The sequence below is a fragment of the Anabas testudineus genome, chromosome 15 (assembly GCF_900324465.2).
Source record: "Anabas testudineus chromosome 15, fAnaTes1.2, whole genome shotgun sequence".
Lineage (NCBI taxonomy): Eukaryota > Metazoa > Chordata > Actinopteri > Anabantiformes > Anabantidae > Anabas > Anabas testudineus.
In genome coordinates this window covers 4,218,392-4,244,606 of record NC_046624.1, presented here as the reverse complement: position 1 = coordinate 4,244,606, position 26,215 = coordinate 4,218,392, and the positions used below count along the sequence as shown (strand labels likewise).

Here is a 26,215-nt window from a genome sequence, read left to right as displayed (position 1 = left end):
CTGCTGCTCCAAATAAATGTGCCAAATAAATGCCAAATGTGAATTACTGTGCCACTGAAAATAGTCCCAATCCAACACTACGCCTGCCTCAGTAATGTTTGTTAAAAGCTGCTGAGACAGTTTAAGAATGTTTTTAGAAGATTTAGTTTTTTTTTATTAACTAATTTAGAAAGATTCATTACTTTAAACATGAAAACACCACACAGAAAGAGCGAACCCTGTGCTTTGACATAGCTAATCACTACACCACCCTGCTGCCCTGACACAGATCATTGTGAAATCCTTTTCTTTAACACATCAAAAGTTGCTGGTAAGATAAATAATGAAACCAAGGACTTTGGATCATAGAGTCTGCCCAACACTTTGACACATGATACATGAAAAGCAAGTCTCGGTTCAATAATACCGGGCGTAAAGATAAGCCATGAGGCCCAGAGGAGACCCAGCCTGCAGAGTGCTCTTCCCTTTGCTGGTGCCAAAGCTCAGAACAGAAGGGTCTTCAGAGGACTGGAGGTCCAGAGAGCCAAGTCCACAGACGGCCACAGAGGGTAACAATGAGACTTCCAAACCCCACTGGTCAACACTCAGAATCTGCACAAATACAGGGAATCAACAGGAACTTGTATCATTGGGTGGAAGAGACAGATTGTTGGGGGAAGGCATGAAACGAATGCACGAACACAGCAGTGCTGGGAGTTGTAGTTCTTTATGTTAGTACCTCTAGGTATTTCTTCACACAATCCAGGAAGACCACTTTGGATCTGAGCTCTTCAAGCTGCAGCTTCAGTTTGGACAGCATAAGTTTGTTCTCATTACCTTTAACATACAGCACATAGACTGTTATACAGGAGGCTGGCCACACACTTTTTCTACACTAGTAATGTAATGATATGGGAACCAAACCTTTATTTTTTCTCTCTTGTTGAATCAGCTTCTGGTAGAAAGTTCTTGTTTTCCTCAGATTCCGAGTTTCAATTATCAGCTGCTGCTGCAGTTCCTGTTCAAAGGAGAGCACACGAAATCACACAATGCTCCTGAAATAACACCACGAGCCTTTCAATGAAAAAAAGGTGGGAGTTTTCCAAAGCATATGGGGCAGCATTCTTTCCAAGCAACAGAATGAAACAGCTCTTTAGAAGTCGAATGAGTGAGAAGTCACAGAAGACACGACTCTTAAGGTGTGTTATTTCTGCTGCACCATTACAGTGTGCAAACACAAAGACTATCCATTAATATTCCTTTGCAAATGAAAACAGGGGCTAAGTCCAGCATATTAATATTCACATCTAGTTTGGGGAGAATAATATGCCAATTATCTTAAAGTCCCCCACATGCTCTCGTCCTATTTACCTCAAAGCCTGACCGTGCCCCACTTCATTCCAGATAGAAAATAATGCCTATAATAATTCATAAACTCGACCCTGGTGAAGTTGCTGAATGAATCTAGAGAATGAATCTGGATTCAATAAGCACTTAAATATCATATAATGCATGGAGATAATGCATAATGAATGGAAGTGCAAACTCTGAACTCTTTTTTTTATAGTTTGTCATTTTTAAGTTTATAAACACACTAAGAAAATCAGCTTTAACGTACAATATTTGTAGCTCTCCCTTTGTATGCATCACTTTATATACAGTACATTTCAGTGTGTAGCATATAATAGAAGCTGATTAATAAACCAGTCCCTCTGTCCAGGCTGCTGTCCGTTCAAACACACAGGGTTAAGGTCACCAATGACTCACAGGTAGCAGCTGTTAAGCACTCACCTGTGTTTTCAATTCCAGACATGACGATCCTGCGTGCTGCCCCAGATTCACTGAATACTCCACCACCTCTGAGCTAAAACAGTCTTCTCCAAAGAAAGCCAAGGCCCAAGCCGGCCCGAAGCCGAGGCCCAGCGCCTCTGCTCTGGATCCAGGTGAGAGGAGCCGCTCTGACACCAAGGAGTCGCTGTCCTCCATGTCCTCCGAGCAGTCTGGGCTCATCTGCTTGTCGTGGGCTCCCGTCAGCACTTCCTCTCTCCCCGGCAGAAACTCCGCTTCAGAGGGGCTTTGATCGCTGCCCCCTGCAGAATGATCTCCTCCCTCCATGACCCCTGCGTCTGAACTGTCAGTGCTCACGCCTCGACCAGAAAACAGAAAATGTGGAGAGAGAGAAGGACTAAATCACATGGAGAGCAAAAAAAAAAAGGTATCTGTGAAGAAAACAGAGAGATCCAAGTCTGGTGCTGTGGGCATTTGTTGCTGCACAATGCATCTCCTGTTAAACAGATGAGCCTAAAGGCAATTCAAGCTCAACTTGCTCCATCTCTATCTTTTTAATCTTGCATATCTTGTTTATCTGGTGCCTGTTTGGAATCAAGATTCTGTGTGTGGCATGTTTGAACCGCACACAGGCGCAACGCTGTTTGTGTTTGTCACTGGCCAGAAATGAGTTCCAGAGGAAAAGCAATGTCCAGAGTTTATTAGCATGCCGTTGACACTTCTGACTGTGCTGCAGTCTTAAGAAGAGCATCCAACAGCCAGTCATGGCCCTTATGACTTGAGCCAACTGCCAAATAAAGAGAAATATATCAAAACATCACACAGGAGCTGGGCATCAATAGTATTTTTTTTAAATATGACCACTATTATTGTACAGTATATGTTTATTAAATGCAAATCCTCTAAAATCTGTTTAAAGAACAGACACTTGAAGTACATTTACAGTGTTAGGTTGCACATTTGATGCATTTATATTGCTTGAGTCTTTTCCAGTGATTGTAAACTTCTATTGTGCTACAGCAGGTAACACAGTGCTTTTCAGAGCCATAAAACTAGAACAGGTGTCAGTGTCTCTAGTCTCACTTCCTGCTATGATCGTTCATGGTTCATTTAATGCTCTCTGTCTGTGCCTCTGCTCCGCTCTGCTCTGATTACCCTGATTTGATTTACCTGTGCTCACCTTTCCCTTCATAAGCAGGTCTGCAGCTCTCACATACTCGCCAGATTGTGTCACTTCATGCTCAAAGTCTGGAGCCTTTTCTACCTGACCACCCTGTTGTCCTCTCTGAGTGTCCCATATGTGCTTCCCCCTACCTCTTACTGTCTATATTTCCCTAGACTACACTGTGCTCCTGATCTGACCATCCTGACACATCACCTCCACCTTGAGCCTGGCACTGGCACAACCCTCAAAACAGCTGCCTTACTCCTTCTGATGTCACATAACCAACACACTGATCACACAGCATTAACACCACCTGCTGGTGTTAATGCTGCAATGCACTGTGTGTTCTCACACCTGTCAATCGTGGCCAACTAACATTGTGTCCCATGCTGTATGTTGTTGATACCAATGGAGACATATTCATCAGCATTTTCTAAATAATATTATTACCCCACAGCATATACAGCACTGATTTTCAGTTAAATTAAATAATCAGAGTTGTAATTTTAAGATTTTTCATCCAAAATATTATATCATGTATCATCCACATATTAAAATGGGAGAACAATGAGGAAAATAAAATTAGCAAAGAAAACTATTACATTTATTAGATGCTGATCACAACACACTGCCCCCCTCTCAAATTACTGTCATGCGTCAAGCGAAGAAAACATCTAAGGAGATTGATTAAACTATTTAAACTGGGTTAAGAACTGTCCAACGCATTATTAAAAGCTGGAAGGATAGTGGGGAACCATCATCTTCAAGTACGACATAGTACGGGATTAGGACTAAACAGCTGCGCAGCTTTAAGAAAACCACTTGTCACTGAGGCTAATTGGAAAAAAGGCTTCAATTTGCTAAGGAGCAGAAAGATTGGACTCTAAAGCAGTTGAAGGTCATGTGGTCTGATGAGTCCAGATTTACCCTGTTCCAGAGTGATGGGAGCATCAGGGTAAAAAGAGAGGCCGGAGAAGTGATGCAACTATCATGTCTAGTGTCTATCGTACAAGGGGATCTGGGGCTGCTGCAGTTGGCCAGGTCTAGATTCAGTAATGTTATGTGCCCAAAGGATGAACTAAGCTTAGTGTGTGACTTTTTTTGTATTGACACTGTATAACCATGTGGATTAGATCCCAAATTGAAGCAGCTGTCAGATCCCCGACCCTACAGATGTACCTTCTCCTGACCAAGATCTTTATCAAAACAGCCAGAACAGAACCGAGCATCCGAGTCTTCCTCCTACCTTGACTCATACAGTGTTGACTCTGCTCCGATCCTAATTCCAGATCTTCAAACGCGGCCTCATCTTCTCCAGGACAGGACTGGGCCTCAGTTTCTTCCCAAGAGTCCACAGCAGCGGGACTGGACATGTGGATGTTTCCATTTAGATCAAGATGGCCGTGCAGGGAATCTTCTCTCTTCCCTCTCCAGGCAGTGGCTGTAAGGGGTGGGGTGAGCGTTGCCCTTTTCACAGCCTTTGATGGAGGCTGCTCATTAGATCTGCTGCATGGGGCACTGTAGGAGAAAGAAAACACGCACTGTCAACACAGTATGCAAAGTATATATTAAAAATATAATGACAATAAGCCATTAAAAAAGCACTGTTGCCAAAACAAACCACTTGTAGAAGATTAGATGCTACTGCAAGTCACACCAATCGATGGATAAAATTGTATTTTGTCCAGACCACGACACCATCCACTCCCGTCTGTGTCAGAGTTAGAACAGACCATGTGTCAACAGAGAGAAGATAGTTCTCTCTCAACCCCGACACAGAAACAGTGGGAAAAATATAGCCCTCCACAGCTGAGCCCTGTGAGCAGCCGAAGGAAAAGTATCTGCTGTACCCTTGTGCAAAGCTGTGATGTCTGCCTTCCACTGCAGATTAAAGGGCCTCTCCACATTTTGCCCAGAGCGCGAGAGCACGGCAACGCCTGGATAAAAAGATGTCTGGGAGAAGTGACAGGCTCATCCATCTACTCTGTCTATAGCTCACATATAAATGAAGACAGACGTGTGAAGCCTACTTGTCAGTATATTAGGTTAAACAAAAAAAAGTCTTTCATGTAAACACAAACATGCTGTGAAGCTGTCACCATAGGAACCGTTGAAACTGCAGGCTAAAGGTGACGCATGAAGTGCATCCTGTATTAACGCTCATTTAAATGCTGTGTATGGCTGGGTTCAAAGGAGGAGAGGTCAACGTTCAGAGACGCCTGATCATTCTGTGCGCCTTATTATTCAGAGCCCACATAGGAATACATTAACGATGTGAACACAGGCAGCCAGGCCGTCTTTCTGTTAAGATGGAATCAGAACTGCCTGGTTTGTTATTAACAAGATATCGTTTTTCAATTTAGGATAATTATCCTGACACCACAGATAATCTCTTTAATTTGTAATGGAGGCTAATTGTGGTGATTTGATTCATTAGACAAGTCCCTGAAAAACACTCCCACATTAAAAGGATTAAAAACTGATGCATCATGATTAAAAGTAACTGATTGCAGAATCCGAACTGTGCTGTGAATGATTTAGTCATTAAAACTGGAAAGTGACATCTCCCAGTTTGGTAGTTTCACATGAGTCGATAGTGGAACTGCAGCAGGGAGATGCACGGACGCTTATCACTTTACAGGATCGAAGAATTCAAGTGCTACTCTATGGCACAGTGTGAGCCAGCTGACCTCATGCAGGTAAGTTAATTGTGATGTGCGAAAATATGGTGTCAGACAGGTCCTTTCCACCACTCGGGCTCAGTTCTAAAATGACTATATTGACAATATCAGGCACAGGTAATTATACTGAATTGAAATTTTATTTTCACTTAATTATAATCTGACTCCAAAAATATGATGAGATGTGGACAGGAATTGATGGGTGACACCAGGCTAATGCATTCTGTAAGGCTGCAGGTTATTTCAACAATATGATGTACGGATTATGCCTTTAACTATGGGTTATTATGTGTTTTCCAGTTACTGAGCTAATGGTCTAGATGACATTTTTTAATTTGCTAAACCCAAAGCTTAGTTAACTAACAATATAACTCAGACACAACTAGAACATCATTAAACTCAATGAGTTTAAGAAGAAGATAACTACTCACAGCGTGGATGGGCTGTAGTTGACCAGGCAGTGCAATACACCCAGCAGGTCGTCTTCCCAGTACAGATCACTGAACCTTTCCTTCACCACTCTAGCAAACGTGTGGAACTGAAGGTCCTTCAAAGAGAAGATGTACTCCCCTCGGAAAAGAGAAAAAGTTGAAATTCAAAATAAATGTCTGAACAACTTAAGATAATACAGTGGGACAAGTTAGTGCACTCAGAGTATCTAAGATTGACTGATCAATCCTAGAGAAGTTACAGAGATCCAAATAAACCTGCTGTGTACTACAGGACAGTGCAATAGGGCATCAGGAAACAAGTAGTGTAACCAGCCAGATACATTATTTAAATGCTACTTGAACACTGCACAGACACCTTCAAGGAATAGTGGAGCGTGCTCTCCGGAGGACTGTTGAACAAAGGACAGAATATTACAGCACGTTCCCTGCAGATGAAGAAAATGTTGTCTAGAAGCTTTCTTGTGTTCTTCTTGGATCTAGTGAATCACATTTGAACATTCCCAGGAAAGTATTTTCAAACAAAGAAACCTCACAGGAGCACGCTGTGGTTTTAAGTGACAGTAATATGATATCACAGTATAGTTCAGTTATATTACAAAAACAGAGAGAGAGGTAACAGGCTCCTGTCGCTGCCTTCTTATTTAGCATCATCTAACACATGGCAAGAAAACAAACAAGTGTATTTCTGTTTCCAAAGTAAAAATGTTTATTATGAACTGTGCATATCATCCAGAGCTCTAGAAAATGCTAATTACGTATTAAGAAAGTGAGACATAAATCACAGTCACCTGAAGATACATACCCATGGCAATGTCCTCTTGCTCATTGTCCACATACGCATCAAGTGAAAACTCTCCCTTAAGCAAGTCAATCACCTCCTGTAATGGAGGGAGGACTGTGGAGGAGATGGACACCGGGGGAGACAAATTCTCACCTTGTGTCATCTTGTGATTGGTTTGTCCATTGGAAGCTCGGGGCACACTGTCAGAAACGAGAGCGCTTCCATTGAAATAGGATGACAGCGGGCTATAATCCTGGGGTTCAGGCCTCACAGGCACATTCAGACGGTTAATAAACGGAGCATCTGTGATCTCCGGAGCTGTGATTAGTTCTTGCAAAGGCTGCGGGATCAGGGAGAGATTTATGTCCAATCCAAGAAGGGAGTCTGGAGCCCTGACCTGCACAGGCACTAAAGAAAGGTGTCCTGTTGAGGGATCCTGACGAAAAAGGTAATTGTTGAAAACGCCACAACCACGGATGTTAGAAGATAAAGGCTGCGAAAGAGAAACTTCAAGATGGGAAATATCCGGGAGTGTAAAAGGAGAGCTGACCAGCATCTCCTCACTGGAAGCCACTGAAGCTGGAGCCACAGCGGCCTGATTAACTGGCACCTTTTGTCTAAGCAGACCGGGTTCAGTCTGTGCAGGATACGTGCACTCGGAGAGTGGCGCATAGTCAAGATCCCTTTCTTCGATGCGTTCACTGCTATTTGTGAATTCATCCAGGGTCCTGTAAAATAAACAACCACCCAAAAAGTGTCATTTTAAAGCTGTGGAGCAATGTGTACACTGGCGTGTGTATAACAATAGTTCATTCAAGTATGGATAAGAGAGTGTATTGCTAAAAATGTCCAAAGAGATAAACAAAGACGCTTTTATGTTACGAATAGTTTTTTGCAACACCATTATTTAGCACTGGTAATAAATGTTTTTTCTTTCCTGACACATCGTACCCTTCAACGACAGCTCCGATGTTGTGACTCTCCTCCTCTGAGTCTGCTTCACTGGTCAGGATGATGGGGGTGAAGTGTGTGGAGGTGGAAGTGAAGGCCTCTGGGAGCTGGAGTTCCTTGTCGACTGGATAACTGTGGGGAACAGGGCCAGGCACAGGAGCCAATCGGCTCTCAGTGGCCATGGGAACAAAGCCTACACACAGTTACAACAATGCCAGGTGCAGTCTCAGTGATATTCTCTCATGCAGTTACACAAAATGTGCAAAACATCAGGAGGACCTGCTACCACGACAGCATCTGAGTTAAAACGCCTTCGTGTTGTCATTGAGTTTAGCTGAATCTTCCTCAGTCGTGGATGCTAGATTTAAAAACAGTGGGATTTTTCAAACCAGCATAAATTGGAAGGATCTTCCCAACATGTGGCACATTTGGTGTATAATATACTGTACATTTCAAGTAAGGCTAAAGGGTGACACATTTGAGGAAAAACGAACATAAGGTAAGGTGTTGGGCCACCGTGTGCCCCCAAAACAGCCTCAATGTGTGTGCTGTGTGATTTGAATGTGGTGGTGGGGAGCGCTGTCTAACATGTTGGTCCAAAATCTCCCATAGATGATCGATGTGGTTCAGATACGGTGGCCGCACATACAGCATGATTCACATGTTCACATTCATTAAACCACTCAGCGACTCTTTGTGTAGTGTGTGGACGCACACTTCATTGTGTTTTCCTTTAATTTGTCACCCATCTGCATACAGCAGGACAGACATGTGGAGTAGAGTGAAGCTGTCCTACCACTGCTGCTTTTTGGAGGCTTTTCACATGAGCTTTGATGAGGCTCAAATGCACTCAAATCTTCTGCATCACTGGATTTTGAGGCCGGCTGATAGAGAGTAGAATAGATTCATTACAGCAGAGAAACAGCCTGTCATTACAGTGACATTAAAAAGGGACGGAACAGACAGAAACAAACATACTCTGCAACTGAGACAGTAACGTGTAAATGCATCTGTGGCGAAAAACAAAAGGAGCGTTTACCGGGTGAACTCTGGTGATGAGGTTGTTCCACACCGTCTCAGCATTTGTCCCTTGAAGTGATAAGTAGTCACGGCAGCACTGGAACAGACCCACGTGAAAACAAGTGTGATAACGCCTCACACACACACACACAGAGCCCATTAATGTCAGAATGAATTCTGCCCTGACATAACTGAAGTGTTTGATTAAAAATAAAACATCCAGTATTTGGAAAAATAACAGCTACTTTTACAAAATGACTGACAGCATAAGAATAAAAGTAAGAGATGGTATTTTTTTGCTGACAAAATGACAAAGCACTTTTACAAATTGTATTTTCCGCATGTAATTTACAAGTGAGATTTTCTTCAAAGGATATGTAAAATTAAATCAAGCTTTATTTATCCAGAGCGAGACATAAAATATGTCAGCGTTGCAGAATAAAGACTGGTTGATGATTTGCACATTATACTACATTTTAAATGTATTTGAAAATAGAGAAAAATGCTAATTTCACCCACTGATCTTCACAGAATAACCCATCATGATAAAGTGAAAACATTTATAGGGGCTGTAGAAGTCTCTTTGGCACCGGGCAGTAATTACAGCTCTGAATCTTCTTCTCACACGCGCATTTAAGGAGTTCATCCCATTCTTCTTTACAGATGTTGTCAAACTTTGTTATGCAGGATAGGACGTGTCTGTGAAATGCCATCTTCAGTTCTGTCCATATATTTTTAACAGGGTTTAACTCTACACTTTATGTTGGCCACTCAAGGACAGTCATTGTCCTGAAGCTACACCCGCGTTGTCTTGGCTGCATGTTTGGATCATTGTAAGGTGAAAGGTGAACCATGACCCCAGTCTCAGGTCTCATGGACTATCTAATACTAACAAGCACCAGGAACTGGGAAGACAAAGCTGCCATGAAGCTGCCTCGACACGAAGCCCTAACGCGAAGCAGCCTCGACTTCAGCCCCCCTGTATAAATATCAGCAGTCCCATCACCAGTTTCTGTTTCTTGAATGAAACCATCAGTAAGAGACAGGGAACTAATCATGGCAACTTGACTACAGAGTCAAGGTGTCATTCTTCTAATGTCATTTGTTTGGACCACTGAAAGAACAGGGGGCTGAAAATAGAAATTGTCAGAGGGGGAAGTGCGACTTTAGTGGAAAAGTGATAGGTTGGCTGAAATCAGTGTAATGGTAAACAAATAATCAATTTCAGGCCACTGCAGTGGGAAATTGCAGACTTTGTGCCGAGTAAAACAATAGTAAAAACAATAATGGGAGGCCGTGTATGAAGAATGAGCTGTCAGTGTCAGGTAGAAAGACTTGGTTTGCAACAAAAGACAATAAACAATTTCCAAATCAAAATGGTGCCACAAAGGAATCATATATAATATAATATATTATATAATATATAACTATATATAAGATAATATATGGTTCAAGAAAATGGTAAAGTAATACTTTCTTAGCCCTGACGATGGTAGGTCTCTCAATAGGCGTCCTCTTTGCCATCTCTAGGAGGAGTCTCTTCAGTTTGCGAGGCATTGCCAGTTTTTGATTTGGTGATAAACTGAACTTGGCTGCAGCCCAGAGAATAGCAGCAACCCCGTAAACACAAACCTGAGCCAATACAGAGAAGAATCAATCACCGACACAAACACAAGCCAGCCAAACTATTACCAAAGTAATGAAAACAGTACCTTCTCAGTAACGATTCCATGTTCTTGATATTCAGGAGCAAGATAAAATTCATCTCGGGATCCTGCAAAATAACGTTCTGAAAGTGGGTTACTGAAGTCTACAACATGACGAGTATCAGCAAGTGAAGAGATACTTCAAGAGGCTGAAGCACATACTGTAATACTACAGTGAACCTACCTATGTTTTTAGGTTTCAGGAAGAGCACCTCTCCCTCACAGCCCACGTGCACTGTGTCCAGGCATAAATAGGCTGACGGAAGAGAGAGAAATCAGCTGCACAGAACAATTGTGATCAACAAAATGTCACATCGTGCAAAAACCATGTCGAATAATTCCCATCGTTTTTATTGCACTAGCACTGGCCCATCGTTATTGTACGAGTTGGCCAAACAGGACAAAAAAGAAATAAGAAGATATATTCATTCTGAAATGTCTGGGAAATGTAGGTCAAATCACCTGGAAAGTCGATGTAGGTCTGCAGTGAGGACAGGCAGGTATAACACAGAGCCCACAGCTCATTAATTGTCAGCCTACGTCCACAACGAGTGAGTAATTCTCTTAGAGAAATCCACTGGATAGAAAACAAAGATCAAACTCACGTTTACAACATATCACTCACAGACTTAGAAGCTTCAGTTGATATCTCAGTAGGACTAATTAACTCACGCTGACGTAAGCCCTCACTTGACTTTGGCTCTTTCAACCCTAAGTAACAATTTGTTTTATGGTTCCCATGCATTACTTTGGCCCATTTGTCTCTTCGAGAGTGAACACTTCCCTCTGAAAATGTTACATAACCCAGTAAATTAATTCACACAGAGGACCGTTCTGACAGAATCACTGAATACACCTAATCCTCCAGTGGATCTATAAAATGATATCACTTTGATGATGACTATGTCAAGGGCTAACCTCATCCTGAGATTCTTCATTCAGGCACAGCATGCTTTTGGTCATGTGGTTATTAGGAATGTAGAAGCTGTGGTTCAGTGAGCTCTGGTCTGCAGGAGAGTCCTGTTCCCTTTCCGGGTGCTCACAGGAAGTATAGGACAAATCCTGGATGCACTGCTTAGAGTCACTTTCACGGCACTCCTGAATGTTTGTGTCTCCGCTGCATAAAGTTTCAGCAGCCTCCTTGTGTTCTTGTGATGTCTGATTATCCACAACTGAGTTCATATAATCCTCGGGGCTGCTGTGTGGATAGGATTCACAGGACCTCCCCCGGTTGAGTCTCTGAAACTTGTTACTCCACATCGAGTTGTAGCTCAAGTGTTCATCCGCTCCTATCTCGGTGAGGTCGGACACAGGTACGCTGATATCTCCATGTGTTGGAGGGGAAAGAGAGGGGGGGTTGTTGGAGTCTGGGACAGAACAGGAGCGGTTGAGAGCCCCCCTCACCCTGTTCAGCCTCTGCTGAGCTCTCCGCCTCACTGGGGAGCTGTTGTGGGATCTGAAGTCCATCTCATCTGCCAAGATCATGCCGTCTCCTTCACTGCCGTCCATATCCTCAGCCCAGAGAGAGGAATCCCAGGCTCCACATATCTGCAGATTGCAATTTTTCAGATTTTATTATTATTTATTTAGTCATTTGTTTTCAGCTGTTCAGATGCAGAAACAATTATTATTATTATTATTAACAGATTACAGCAAAACTCAAGTGGAAATAAAGGAATCTTGGTTTGATTTCATAAGTAATCATTTCAAAATGCAGTCTGTGAATCATAAACCAGAATGACGGAGAACTAATGGGCACATCAGCATCTTTATATGTCATAATGTGAACAAATGGCAAAAGTAATGGATGGAAAATGTTCAATATCAAACACAGAAACCTCTCCTCCAGCAAAAAAAAAAAAAAAAAAGCCGGGAGAGAAGCTGTTATAAACAAAGGAAGGCAGCCCACACTGCTTTTTTGATCATGCTTATTAAGTCAAGCTATTATCTAATATTATGACATCTCACATAAAGACGTAGCAATTTCCAGAATCTGGTATTTTGTTCTGATGGCAAACAGATAATAATGTTAATTATGAGTTAATTATCCCAGACGTTCTACGTCGTCTAGTTTCTGATCACCTATGTATTCTTCACTGCTATATTGTACATTCAAAGCTTTTTTCAATTAACCAGGTTTATATTTTACTTCTTGTATGGCTCTGTTAAAATTTGCAATTGTGTTTATAGGGTTGAAGGAAACATGAAGTGTACTGTTATAAAATGGGATAATAAAAAACTGCAGTTGTGCAGATTAGAGTATGGGTACATATAAAACTGTATAATATGAAATGAAAACCTTATATAACATATATAACTATATGTTAATCTATAGAATTTCACAATCTAGTATAATCTTATAATAATTATTAATACTGATAATCAAGTCACATCAATAATAGAGATAAGGGTGTGCAATAGTATAGTAATATAAGAAAAATGATGCTACTACTACTAAAACAATAACATAGTACTGTACGGGCCAACCCATGTGAGGACGAGTGCTGCTCACACACTTAACTCCAGGATGTTAATTTATTGGTTTCTAAAATGTTGCATTACGTCTACACACTGAAAATAAACAAGCTGTGAAGAAATTATAGAAACACATTCCTGTGCACTTGCTGCATGTGCTTGTATCACTCTTCTAAAACAACACTTGGTTTGCTGAGCATTTTAGTTTGCTGGTTTTATCAGCTCTCCTCACTGTCACACACCTGCTGCCTGGACACACCATTAGCTTTAATTGAACAGTCACCGCGCACGTCTTTGGAGCTGTCATCCGAGCTCAGTCTCTTAAGCAGACATCTGGATTTGGGATGCTGCCATCTTGCCTCCCAGGAGCAAGCCTGTCCATCTGCGGGTTTACAAAGAAGGCAATTAGCACCTGAAAAAATCGCATCAGAGACCAAACAGTGACATGTCAAAAATAATATCTGATATAATGACCTTGAAAGTTTGAAACTGATTCAATGGAGAGCACCCGTCGCCCAACTGAAGACAGTTTCCTGCACACAGCTGCAGAGGAGGTCTGAGACAGCTGTGCTTCAGCCAGAGACAGGATGTCCTGTGGGAGTATTAAACTAGTAGGTTTGCAATATTCAACAAAGACATGCCACTTCTTTTCGACATTTTATTATATATTATTGCACCGTATAGTGCAAAGAGTAGTGACCCATTTGTCATAATGACAATTTAGGTTTTCTATAATGTGGGTTCCACTAGAGGGTTTGTAATTTGTGTGTTATTCATGTCCATAGGTGCCCTTTTACTGTCTTTTACTGGGTTTGTTATGAGAAACCCATGTGTTTTTTTATGGATAAGCTATTGCCTGGTATCTCGGATTGGTGGTTTGTTTGTGAATATGTAGGCATTGTAACGCACACACTGTACCCACCGGCTTGCTGTCGTTTATCATATGAAATTCCTGACGAAGGTCAGTGCAGTTAATTTACAGGAGGTGTCACCCGCGTGCGGGAGCTGATTCTTGTCACTTTGATTTATCACTTGTTCTCCTGTGTACCATCTACAGTACCTATGCACAGGTGTGTAAAGATCACAGCTTCTTTATAATTGAGCGTTTGATAAATTCCTTCTCTCTACACACTAAAGAATGTATCTACTGAAATACTGTTTGTACAACAATCCATGACATCCTGTTAATTCTTTTTATTTTGTAAGATACTACATTTTACTGTTCTTAATAACAACTTGTCTAAACATTTTTTACTTCTACTTTGTGTTTTACTGTTGTGACAGACTGACTGTGAAGAAACTCCTAGTTTGCACTGACACAGCGTTTCCACTTGATGCTGCCCAAGAGCACAGTTGGCAGTGTGCACAGTTTAGTCTGTGAAACAAGTGTTGAGAGAAATAAACTATAATTAATGATACAGCTATAATTACTGGAAACACATTTACCTCTCCTGAAGGACCCATGTGATTCTACTTGTTAAGGACATTATCTACACTGACCACACGCATGCTGTGGAGCAGTCTCTATCATTTCATTGGGTTTTTTTTTCAGCATGGGCTATTGGAGAATTGTGGCAGTTAAAACATTGACAATTCAAGTGAAACAACAGTTATTATTAACTAAATGTTGCTGACAATGGCGAAACCATGACTCAAATCTATCTAGTGTGGAACAGACAGCAGGGTTTTAATACCTGGAGCAGAGGCCTGTCCTCAGGTTTCTCCTCCTGCATCTGCTCCAACAGCTTCTGGATTTTTTCTCCCAGCTCGACCTCCAGCTCGGGCTCGATGACGAAGTTCAGCGCGGCAGAAAGGGTTGACCCCAGAGAGTAGACATGGCCCTGCAGCAGGGGATAAATGAGAATAAAATACACTTTAAAAAGAACAGTACGGTAAACTCTGAGTACGACAACATATGACGCTCTCGCCGGTTTTCAACTGTCATGTCCTGTATATATTTATGACACAGCTTCTGTTTTGCTTTGCTACACTGACAGTAGTTATTATGGTCACCTCTTTGCCAGCAGCGGATTTGAAACAGGTGCTTTCGAGTTCACATCCCAAACATAACGATCACTCCCAACAATTGAAGTGGACCATACCCATACTTATGTGGTACGCACATGTGCGAGGCGGATCCCAGTGTGGCTCGCAAAAATAGAAGAGAAAACACACAGCCGGCCTTAAGCCGTGTTTTGCTCATGCCTGACTGTGCGTAATGTCTCTCTTGAGAAAAGCACAAGAAAGGATGGAGAATTGTTGAAAGACAGGAAAGTTTTGATCCTGCTTTCTGTAGATTCTGTAGCATTAATCTGCTGTAAATGTATTCATACCATTGGGAGAAAAGTGACACCACTCAGTGACGGTGTTATAATTTCACATTTACACTACATTAGAATATTGCTTGGTAAGAACTATAGATGATTACATGGGCTGTAAACTAAAACTGTTGAACCGAGCTTCCTTCCCAATGCAAACACTTCTTGTAGTAAAAACTTAAAAGGATTTCTTAACCAGCTGTGCCATATACTATATCAATAAACTTAATTAAAGTAATTGCCCACAGTCTAATTTTGAAGTGGTACTAATTTTATAGGCAACTACTTACACTATTAGGTGAGAACAACAGAACAACATTTAAAGTGGAGGTGGACAGGGCTGAGCATGTTTCTAATTGAATGCTGGTCATGATGAGCAGGTGTCAGAACGCACAGTGCATCACAGCTTGCTGCATACGGGGTTTTGTGGCCTAGACTGAACAGAGTGCCATCACGGAGCCATGTCCACCACACCATTAAACCAGCAGCTGTTGAGTTAATTATATGTTAAGTGATGCGGCTTAAGGAATTCACTTCAACACAATGCTATTATTACAGATATATGTGGCAGTTTAGGTGAAGAAAAGAGAACAAGCAACCCTCTCCTCTTCCTGAGTATATATTGACAAGGTGTACTGAGAAACTCACAGGAGTGACTGCATGCAACTGTGACCAGATTAAAATCTGTATGAAGACTGGGAATTTCTCACCTCAAACGTGCTGCCTGTGTTGTCAAACTCAGGAGGTACAAAGGAGCCTTCTGGATCATCTGCAGGTCAAAAACATCCCGATTAGCCGCACCATTAAGCTCGTATGAAAAGCAATACATCATAATGTCGTCAAAGGAGAACAGTGTTTTTGTCACATGATGGGAACACTCTGTATGCACAGGCACGGCTATTCTGTACTGTAGTCGAGACACATTTCACAGGAATACGTATCCCGCATGCTAAACCACGACAGTCCAGTGAGCTGGCGTAGTTGTTTCCCTTCATTTGCATAATTTGTGTGTCAGAGCCGAACAGGACAGGAGCTATCTGCAGACCTTCTCAGCTCTGGAGGATGAATACAAGCAAGATGCACATCTGTTGAAGCATCACTATAAACATACTGTACAACTGGACTAAAGGCAGGAGAGGGAGAGAGGTGTATAGAACTAGAGGAAGGAAAGTAGGTCATGACAGATCTGGGTTTGCCTCCTGGACTTAAGATATCCCCTCCCAGGTGCCGTGAGGCCGATCTCCATTTTTCTCCTCTCTCCTTTCCTGTCTTTCCCTCGAACTTCTTCTCTTCTTTAGCCTTATTTCAATCTCATACTCTGGAAATATACAGCTCTGAGGAAAAGTACAGAGAGAGAGAGGGAGACAGAGACGAGGAAACACAACTACAGGAGAGAAAAGACCCAAAGTTAATGACATGCAATGGTGGCATGAGGAGAGGAGAGAGGAGAGGAGAGGAGAGGAGAGGAGAGGAGAGGAGAGGAGAGGAGAGGAGAGGAGAGGAGCTCAGCTCAGTGTATCAGTAGAGCCCCCCCCAGCAGACTAACCTATAACAGCATAACTAAGAGATGGTTCAGAGTCACTGTAAGCTTTCTTTAAATGTAGAGAGGGTGTCTGCCTCCTGAACCTGAACTGGGAGCTGGTTCCACAGGAGAGGGGCTTGGTAGCTAAAGGCTCTGCCTCCTATTCTACATTTGGAAACTCTAGGAACCACAAGTAAACCTGCAGCCTGAGAACGTAGAGTTCTGCTGGGAAAATATGGAACTATGAGGTCTTTAAGATAAGATGGAGCCTGATTATTAAATGCTAATGATATGTGGTTCCAGCTTTACATACTATTTACAGACGAGATTGGTCTAAATTAGTGGAACGCCACCTCCTTTCCTTTGATCTCTGCTTCAAGCTACGGATTTGTGAATCAGGTTTTGGGGGAAGAACTATTCAATTATCAACACTAAATGTCAAAACAAGATCAAGGGTGTGATTTAACGTGTGAGTGGGTTTATTTACATTTGGAGTCTAGCAGTGAATTAAATGCAGTGTTGAGGCAGTTATTATTAACATCTGCATGAATGTTAGAGTCACTTTAACATTCACTTTTCCTTCCCTTTGTTCCCCTATCCATCCCTCATTTCCTTTCCTTCCCTCTCCTTTTTTTTCTCTCCTTTCCTTTTTCATCTCCTCGCCTCTTTGCCTTCCTTTTACTCTCCTTCTTTCCGTCACGTCCATTCTCTTGTCTCCTTTCCTGTTGCCTCTCCTCTCCTCACATACCGCCTTCGCTCCTTACCCTCCTCCCCTCTTAAAGTCCTTGAGGTCGGGAAAAAGTGCAACACAGTGAAACAGGCGCTGAGTAAGAGGGAGAAAAGACAGCGGCTGTCAGTGACGCAGTTGACTGCAGGGTGATGGTGAGAGCTTGGTGAGTCATTTATGCCCACAGCATTTTAGCACAACAGGTAGCATGAGCTGAGCAGTATCAACGATTCAACACGTTCTTCAAATGGGCCAATTGTATTTCCCACTGAGCACAGCCGGTCTCCTTTTATCACAAATGGAACAGCTTGCGGTGCTAAACCTTGTGGGAATATTAGCAGTTTCTCTTAGTCATCGCTGTATGAAGACCATTAGAGGACATTTTGTTACTCTGGCTGGCGTCGCCGACACCACCACATCACCCACACTCACGTACAACTGCCTTCCTGTTATTATTGCAGTAATTAATTAGCCGAAATGAAACCTATCGATGAGTCGTGGTTGGCGGCAGCTGTTCTCACCGAGATTCATCACCACAGCCCTCAAGGTCACGCTACAATAATGGCCTGTTTGTGTGGGAGGGTGGGATCGGCCATTGAAGCGTGCGTCAGCGTGAATTTTTTGGTCGCACAAACAGCTCAGTTAAATGGAAACAATGGGGAAACAGTGCAGCAAGTAAAGTGGAGAGCGCAGTGCTATGATTAATGGTATGCAGGAGATGCTGTGTTCAGTGTGAGCAACCGGCACAGAAAGGGTTCCTCGCTCTGTCCGCAGGATGATTTATAACTGATGGACTGAATGCAATCCAATAAAGCACGACAACAAATGAGGCTGCAGAGGATTGTAACCAAGAGAGTGATCAAACCATCACTTCAAAGCATCTCTGTTACTGACTGAACATCTTTGTGGAGCTAAAAAATGGATGCAACACTTTAAAAGGATGCCGTGCTGGCTGCGTAACGTGTGTGAGTGTGTGCGTGTGCAAGTGTGTATGCGTGCGCCAGCAGCTAGGTTGACTGCTGATAGGCTACACAAGCGGTTACCACAACAACAATCCCTCTGGCAACTAACACGGCTGATCTAATCAATTCTTATCAACTTGTGCCGTTTGGCATCGGGGCATGGAATAAGTGTGTGCTGCTAACTGTGCGTGCACGCATGCATATTTGTGTACAAGAGGGAACGAGATAGAAAGAGGGATAAGAAAAATGGAGAATAGCAGCCAGAGGAAAAGGAAAGAGAAGGAGGGATAATAACTCTTGATAGGATATTTCCAATTTGATGCACTGTGAAGGAGAAAGTTAGTGTCTGTGCAAATGAGAGCGGACCTGCAGACCTTGGCAAAGCCCGACAGACCCAGTGGGACACTGATATGGTTTTTCAAGCAGGAATCTGCAAATTGAAACTGATACACATCAAGGCAACAAATCACTGAAGAAAAAAGGGGCTCCTGTGAGTCAAACACGGAGCTTAATCTGTTGTTACTAAAGGACGACCTCACAATTAAACCCTGCAATGCAGTGCTGATCTGATCTGCTCTAGACTCGTGTTGTAAAAATGTACCTGCGTTGGTATCACAACACAATAGACCAAGTGCCAGGCAAACAGTAATGAATCAAAAGAGTGTGTGTTATTATAGTAAGTTAACCCGAAGAATGGGAAACGTTCTGAAAGGGTTTCTGTGTGCTAATATGTCAGCCACGGTGTGTCTGTGCTGTGGACTCACCACTGAGCTGCTCCATGAAGCAAACGTTCCCATGGGCGTTGAAGGCCAGAGTGTCTGGCGTGATACACAGGGTGTGGAAGAGATGGGAGGGTCTGATGCTCTGCAGGGCCACAACACACTCTGCACACACCGCCCACACCTCCTCCTCAGACAGACAGCTGTCCCGCAAAGAAAGGATGTCTGCCAGAGACACGTTCTCCTGTGTGGACACACAAGTACGGCATACACACGGTTTAGACACCGTTTATACTAAAAGAGGTTTTTAACAAGCGCACTAGGCTGTTTGGATTTCCAGGGGTTGGTGTACCTCGCAAATGTTAATGAGGAACTCTCTTTGAGCTTTTCTAATTACCTGCCTTGAGCATAATTCACCCGTTTGTCATATTTCTCCATTATTAGCTTGTAGCCAGCTAGATGGGTCAACTGGAGGACAGAAGGAGGCGGAAAGCAACAACGAACTTAACTAATTAGAGCTGTACCTGACGGAGAAACTAAAAGGAAAGTCAATCCTAGGCGGTCCTTTCAATAGTGGGATTTAGCTATACAGTATTTTTTGAATATACAGTAGTGACGACTCTTACCTGTTCCCGACCTCTAGCTTTTATAATCCACGGTTTGTAAGTAAAATATCTAAAATAGTTTGTTTGTTTGTTTCTTCAGTTTGATTGTTTGTTAGTTCATTCATCCTTGCAGCACTTTGTTAGTTCCTGCTTTGCAGCGCTCTGTTAAAGTCTTTTCTAAATTTGAGGGTTTGTTACTTGTTGTTAGTTGCAGCTGTGTGTTGTGTTTTCATAAAATTCATAATCTTTATCAAATTTATTCATCACAGTGATATTTTTTTCTCCTCCCAGTTAGTCTGCCTGCTTACAGTGTTCCTTCATTTAATTTTCTCTCAAAGCATTTTAGTGAGTTCATGTGAAACTGATTTACTAAATCACTGTTATTTAAATAAAAAGCCTCTGATTTTCCAGCCTTTGCCAGAAAAAAAAAAAAAAAAAATCAAAGATCTTCACTCAGTAATTAGTTCAGTTAATATTTGCTTTTGGTTAAGTAACACATGTTTCATTATCTAAAGTCAGGATCCACTTTAGCTGATTAAGTATTTAAGTATTCATTAATCAGTTTTTGTTGCTCTGATTTCTAATCACCGTTTCTATCTAGGTCTACTTCCTGGTTCTCATGAATATTAATGTTCCATGCACTGGATATGTCTGTTTTCTTGTATTTACTAAGTAGCACGACTAGGCAATATTTCCACTTATTGTTTCATTCATTTGGTGTTTGGTTTGTGTGCAGGGGAACCAGCAGCATGTTTGTCTTTATGTTGAAAATAAAGACAAAAGAAAGGTTTAAAAGCTTCTGGGACTTTGTGTTCATCAAATCATTCATTGGTCGTCCCTGACGGAGATGCTTGTTTCTAATAATCCATGGTTCAGTTTGAACACACAGATGACCTGTACTGTACCTGAATGCCTCAAATGCACTGCATCAGAGTTACTGCTATCAGACAGTTCATGCTTTACGTTCTAAACATGCACAAAGGCAGGAGCTAGGTCCTCTCAAGACAAGAAGTGGGGAAATCCCAGATTTCATGTCATGAAGCTGCTACTGATATCCAGAGACTGTCCGGACCAGGGGAGCAGGCCCATTGATGTGGTCTCGTGTTTGTGACACAGCTACAGTCTTGATTTCACTACACGTCTGACTAACAGATCTTTACATATTCAACAATAAATCCATGGTGAGAAACCAGTCCTGGTTTTGTAATGACTGTATTTGAAGGTATCGTGGTATCAGGATGCCCTAATACTGACACTAACGACAGGAAATCCGTTTGACGTTGATGACATCACTTTTTATGCCATGGACTGATGCTACTCACCCACACAGACACACTGCATCATCTGTGATCCACCATTACCAAATTCCCCCTCTTTATCCTGGTAGACACAGTGATCTCAGATACCACACAGCTCCCAGCATAATGCTGCAGTCTGATTATTACAGGGTCTACAGTGTCCGGGTCGCCAGTTAACACAGAAGCTGCCTTTAACTCAGATAGAGGGGTGAAAGTGTGGGATGTGGGGGCATTACAAAGAAGCAACTGTCAAACACTATGTCCAGAAGTTTAATTACCATAAACGTAGTTTAGTTTCTCGCTCTCAGTGGGAACTTTACGCTGTAACAGGGGAACTCTTTATTCATGTAATCACTCTGACATTCAACAGCTGCACTGTCTCTGACAGACCGCAGGTGTCCGTCTGTTTTGCTCCAACCTGTTTTGCTTCAGGAGAGTCGCAGCAGATTGTGAACTAAGCATATCAATGTGATCTAGTACGGTGGAGCACAATTACAGGGCAGGAAAAAGCAGCAGCAGTAAGAGCAGCACCAGCCCCATAAATAGACAGTTTCCCCTGAGAACAGTGCAGGGGAATGCTAAAAGTCCCTCTCTCACCCCCCCTACGTAAGTTAAATCTGCTGTCCTACATAAGTTTGCCTCTCAGCTGGTTCTAATGAGACTGGTGGTGTCTTTCCTGTTACCGCACTCCAGAGCAGAGATTAACAGTGGCACAGTGTGCCAGGGCTCCCTGTGCTCATATTAGATTGGATTTCTGTTTTTCTTTATGGATTAGTATTTGTACGCCACCAAGGTACATGAAATAAAAGCCAAGCGCATCAATCTTTATCCTGAAGTGACACACCACGCCGTTTGGTGACGGCCCATCATTTGTTCTTCAACAGGACAACAACACAGAGCTGGTGAAGCGCTTCATCAGAGGATGTGGCCCACGCAGCCACCTGACCCAAACCCAACTGAGGTGCTCTGGATTGAGTTGAACTGCAGAGTGAAGGAAAAAGCAGCTGTTCAGCACAAGTGGGAACTTTAAAGACAGATTACTGCAGGTGAGGCGACTTCCACCCAATGCTGGTTGAGAGACTGTGCACACGTGTGATCAAGGCAACAATGGGGCTGCTTTGAAGAACCTAAAGTTTAAAATGTCTTCAGCATCAGTCCAAAAGAGACAAAGGAAAACATCTGGATGAGTAGGTGTGTCCACATGCTGGACTGGTGCTGTTGGACAGTCTACATAAGTCTAAGACAACTTACTTAAACCCCTCACCACTTTGACTGAGCATCGTCCCCTTCATGGCCTATTTCTGAAAACAGTCTCCCCACATTGAACTCATCATGCAACAACCCTGAAGTCAGTCTCCACAAGCTGTTTTCTCTGCTCTTCATTCAACTGTTCTGTTTTTCTCCATGACTCAGCTGCCCTACATCATCAGTTCAAGTCAGTCGTACGTGGTTATTATCTTTAATAAACTGCAATGGGAACTTCTCACCTCATCCTCCAGCAGAGGAGGCAGATGCTCCACATCATAAAATCCGTCCCTGTCCTCGGCTTTGCCCAAGTAGTACGCGTGAGCCGCTTCACTCCCCGAAGTCTCCATTGCGGCAACTTTGAATCCTTCAGCTTCCACTGCACACAAACTGAGGTGGGGGGGGGGGGATCGACTACTTGCTGCAGTCCGCCTGACAGTCTGCGTCCACTGCGGGACACTGCAAACGGAAAGAAGCCGCCGCGAGAAAGCGCGGCGATGTGCGCCTGGATCGCGCGTCCGCCGCGCGCTGAGAGGGGGGCGGAGGCGGTGCTGGAGGTTGCTGGCCGGTGTCTGAGGCTGTCATGACTACTACACCTCCACAGAAACGGGCGACACAGTCGAGGCGAGCATGAGCTGCACGCTTTTTCTTTGTGAATCCTCCCCTCCCCGGTGGAGGAGCCGGGGCTGGCACAGTGGAGAGAGCTGCTGGCTGCACGCTACAGTTGGCTCAACGCCTCCGTTCACAGCGCAGTGTGTTTTTTTTCCAGTGACTCATATTCCTCACTTAGTTTTTATTATCGCATCTTATTCCTGTGATCTGCCTTCGCTCTCATGCCATTAATATGTGGAGAGAGTTGGATTACTGCACAGATGGAGTCCCTGCTGTAACACTTTGTGCTCAACCTGCTTTAAAGTTACCTCAAAAACGCCATCACACTCTGGAGATCCATCCTTAGCTGAAAGACCTGTTCCCCCTCATTATAATCAGGCCAGCACTGCACACTGAAACGTTTCCATCCTGTGCTGACGTGTGACAATCTAAACAAATCCACACAAACTGTCCTGTTATGAAGATAAAGATTTACTGTTGGGGTCTCTAATATGGCACAACATGAATTAATGTATCATCACATAAGCATTATCTGATTTATTTACCTTGGGCCCTTCAAACCTTTTGCACATGAACTCATGTTTGCCACTGTAGAATTAGAAATGACAGTGAGGTTTGTAACTTCATGCTGCACAGCTCTCTCCACCACCAACATCAAAAATAGCAAATGGGGGAATGTCTTGTAAAAGAATGCCTCTAATAGCCACAGGTTTCATTAGTGTGTGGAGTTATCTTCATCCAACCATAGCATCTGTGTTGGATCAAAGATAAAAATGACAGATACTACTACAGATAGAAATACCAGTTTGGGAAACAACTCCAGATCTGGATTAAGGCAGAGCCATCTTTCTGACAGCTCATCTACTGATCGAAACCTGTCAGCCTGCAGAAAAAGCCCATGAGTGGACCTTGACTTGTACAAACACTTGTTTTTAACTGTACCAACTGTTACATGCTGACCTACTTTGGAAGCAAAGTCTTCATGTTTGGGAAAAACCACCTCATGTGTAATAAACCACTTCCACATGTGCGACTGCAGTAGCATCCTACACATGTAACTCATTTTGCTGGAATGGTAGAAACATGAAAACCAGTAGTTTCTAGTGACAGTATCTGGCCTGTGAAGCCCCGAGGAACGCTTGCTTGCCTGCATATGCACTGTTTGATGAGCTCGATGCTATTTGTGCGCTCTCCCTCGTCTTAATTTCCCTCTCCATTTGAACAACATCTTACCCTGCATCCAAGCTGATGATGGAAAGCCTGTTAGGGAGCCAGCTGAGCCTGAGGTGGCAGAGAATGAGATTGCTGCTATGCCGGCGGTGGCCTGTGGCTGCCGAGCAGTGATAGAGAGGCGTCTCTGGCCGGGCGGAGGGGAGCCACAATTAGATTTGTTGATTGCTCAGCGTTCTGGCATGTTGAGGTAATAGAGGGAAATACATTTACTTTAGCAGCCAGGCAATTAATGTGATCACACATATTCTGGCATATCCCCTCGGTGACTTATTACTTGAGAACAAGGCAGTCTGTTTGATGCTTGTTGGCATTGTACAGTAGCCAAGCGAGAGGCACATTCAGAAGGTATTTCATCTTCAAAAGGATTAGCTCCTAATGTGGAAATGCTGCACAGCTCCTTGCCGCTGGGAACAGCTGAATCATTTACAGTGAAGCAGCACTTGGCAGGAATGAGCTTAACATTCCTAACTGATACTATTACGACCGCTCACTTTTGTCTATTCTAATTTCTTTGACACAAGCCCTCGCTGACACTTCTTCCTCCTGTTCTTATTCGTGTTGCTTCATTAGTGTGTGATTGTATTTTTTTGTCCGCGTGCGACTGAGAATGAACATGTTGTGTTGTTTGCTATCTTTATTTGAGTCCAGGAATATTATTGCATGATTAAATGGTGCTTCTCTCAATCATTTAAATTGCCTGTATTACACAGCACAAAATAAACCTACTGTAAGAACTGAAGTTGCTCTGCTATTCTCTATTTACTCATATATTTAAAAAACACACTGGCTGGAAATTGCATTACCAGGCACAAAACACTCACGCACACAGCGCTGTGACCTATGATTCTGTGTGATCCCAGGTGTCTCCTAGTCTGACTGCTCTGTGCAGTCTGAACAGCACTGTTACAGAGCAGGACCATGACGGCGCTCGTAGCATGCATGTGGACAGTTGTCAGTCCTCTGGGAAATGATGAACACTGGCATATGTGCACCTGAAAAAAAAAAAAGAAATCGGAGGTGTCAAAAGTTCCTAGACTCAACAGCTCCAGCACGATGCTGTCTCAGCGGGGAAGCTCCTGTGAGAATATGAGACTTAGCAAAGCAGCCAGAAAAGCTTCGGGATGTTGTGGTGTGCAGGGAGTCTACTGAAGCGCTGTGTTTAAATGAGCACAAGTGATGTGCAGAACCAGATGGAACCACATTTAGTATCATGTAATATTGATTTGTATGCTCAGAATATGTAAATGTAGACTCCTCATTGTCTTTTATGTCACTGGTTTATACCAGTGGAAGCAAAAGCAAAGAGCTGGACTGTTACACGGTAATGAAAGTGAAAACAAACAAACTGGCAAAATGGTGTGGACCGAGGGGAGTGAGCAGAGAGAGTAAACAGCGAGAGCTGATCCAGGTAAATGTGAGAGGGAGACAGACAGAGAGGGCAGGGAAAGCAAAAACTAACGGACGAGACAAGGGCGAGACAAGGCGTCTACTGGAAATCCACATCTAGTCCCACAAATGGAGACAGTCTGGAGAGATAGGAGTGGTCAATACTACTGTAATATGACATGTAGACCCAGTGTTAGGTCTCGCCACTGTTGAACTTTTGTTTCTAATATTCAAATTAGTTAATTAGCTGTCTTTGGTGTGTAAGTGATGAGCAGCTTTACAGGTTCACACTCATCTCCTCACCTGCAGAATGATCTGTTTCCAAAAACCTCAACTAAAGGAAAAAGCTTTTTGGCCCCTTTCTATCTAAACACTGTGAAGACACACACACACACACACACACACACACACACACACACACACACACACACACACACACACACACATGCTACAAGGCAACTATGCTCACTGTCTAAGTTTTCCAATTTCATTTAGTGTGACAAGCTTTCTGTGGGCAGACCTACAGTTATATCTGGGGGATTACATAATCAAACATTGGCAGGAGAAAATAAATGGAAAGAGACTTGATT

The 26,215-nt window shown here is 43.0% G+C and overlaps 1 protein-coding gene across 1 annotated transcript in view; it reads right to left on the bottom strand.

The window, feature by feature from the left end:
• The window catches only part of LOC113159750 (kinase non-catalytic C-lobe domain-containing protein 1), a 31,796-nt gene extending 9,052 nt beyond the window's left edge, over positions 1-22,744 (bottom strand). Inside the window, exons 1-21 of the mRNA XM_026356629.1 lie at positions 22,637-22,744; positions 19,292-19,490; positions 16,027-16,085; positions 14,693-14,839; positions 13,473-13,590; positions 13,241-13,380; positions 11,442-12,071; positions 10,986-11,100; positions 10,708-10,779; positions 10,530-10,591; positions 10,291-10,449; positions 8,837-8,914; positions 8,594-8,681; positions 7,798-7,990; positions 6,868-7,574; positions 6,045-6,183; positions 4,179-4,450; positions 1,771-2,126; positions 904-997; positions 719-816; positions 407-591 (exon numbers count right to left, since the gene is read on the bottom strand). Coding sequence (XP_026212414.1) covers positions 407-591; positions 719-816; positions 904-997; positions 1,771-2,126; positions 4,179-4,450; positions 6,045-6,183; positions 6,868-7,574; positions 7,798-7,990; positions 8,594-8,681; positions 8,837-8,914; positions 10,291-10,449; positions 10,530-10,591; positions 10,708-10,779; positions 10,986-11,100; positions 11,442-12,071; positions 13,241-13,380; positions 13,473-13,590; positions 14,693-14,839; positions 16,027-16,085; positions 19,292-19,490; positions 22,637-22,744 — 4,019 coding nt within the window. The remainder of the gene's footprint in view (positions 1-406; positions 592-718; positions 817-903; positions 998-1,770; positions 2,127-4,178; positions 4,451-6,044; positions 6,184-6,867; positions 7,575-7,797; positions 7,991-8,593; positions 8,682-8,836; positions 8,915-10,290; positions 10,450-10,529; positions 10,592-10,707; positions 10,780-10,985; positions 11,101-11,441; positions 12,072-13,240; positions 13,381-13,472; positions 13,591-14,692; positions 14,840-16,026; positions 16,086-19,291; positions 19,491-22,636) is intronic.
• Positions 22,745-26,215: the final 3,471 nt, after the last annotated feature.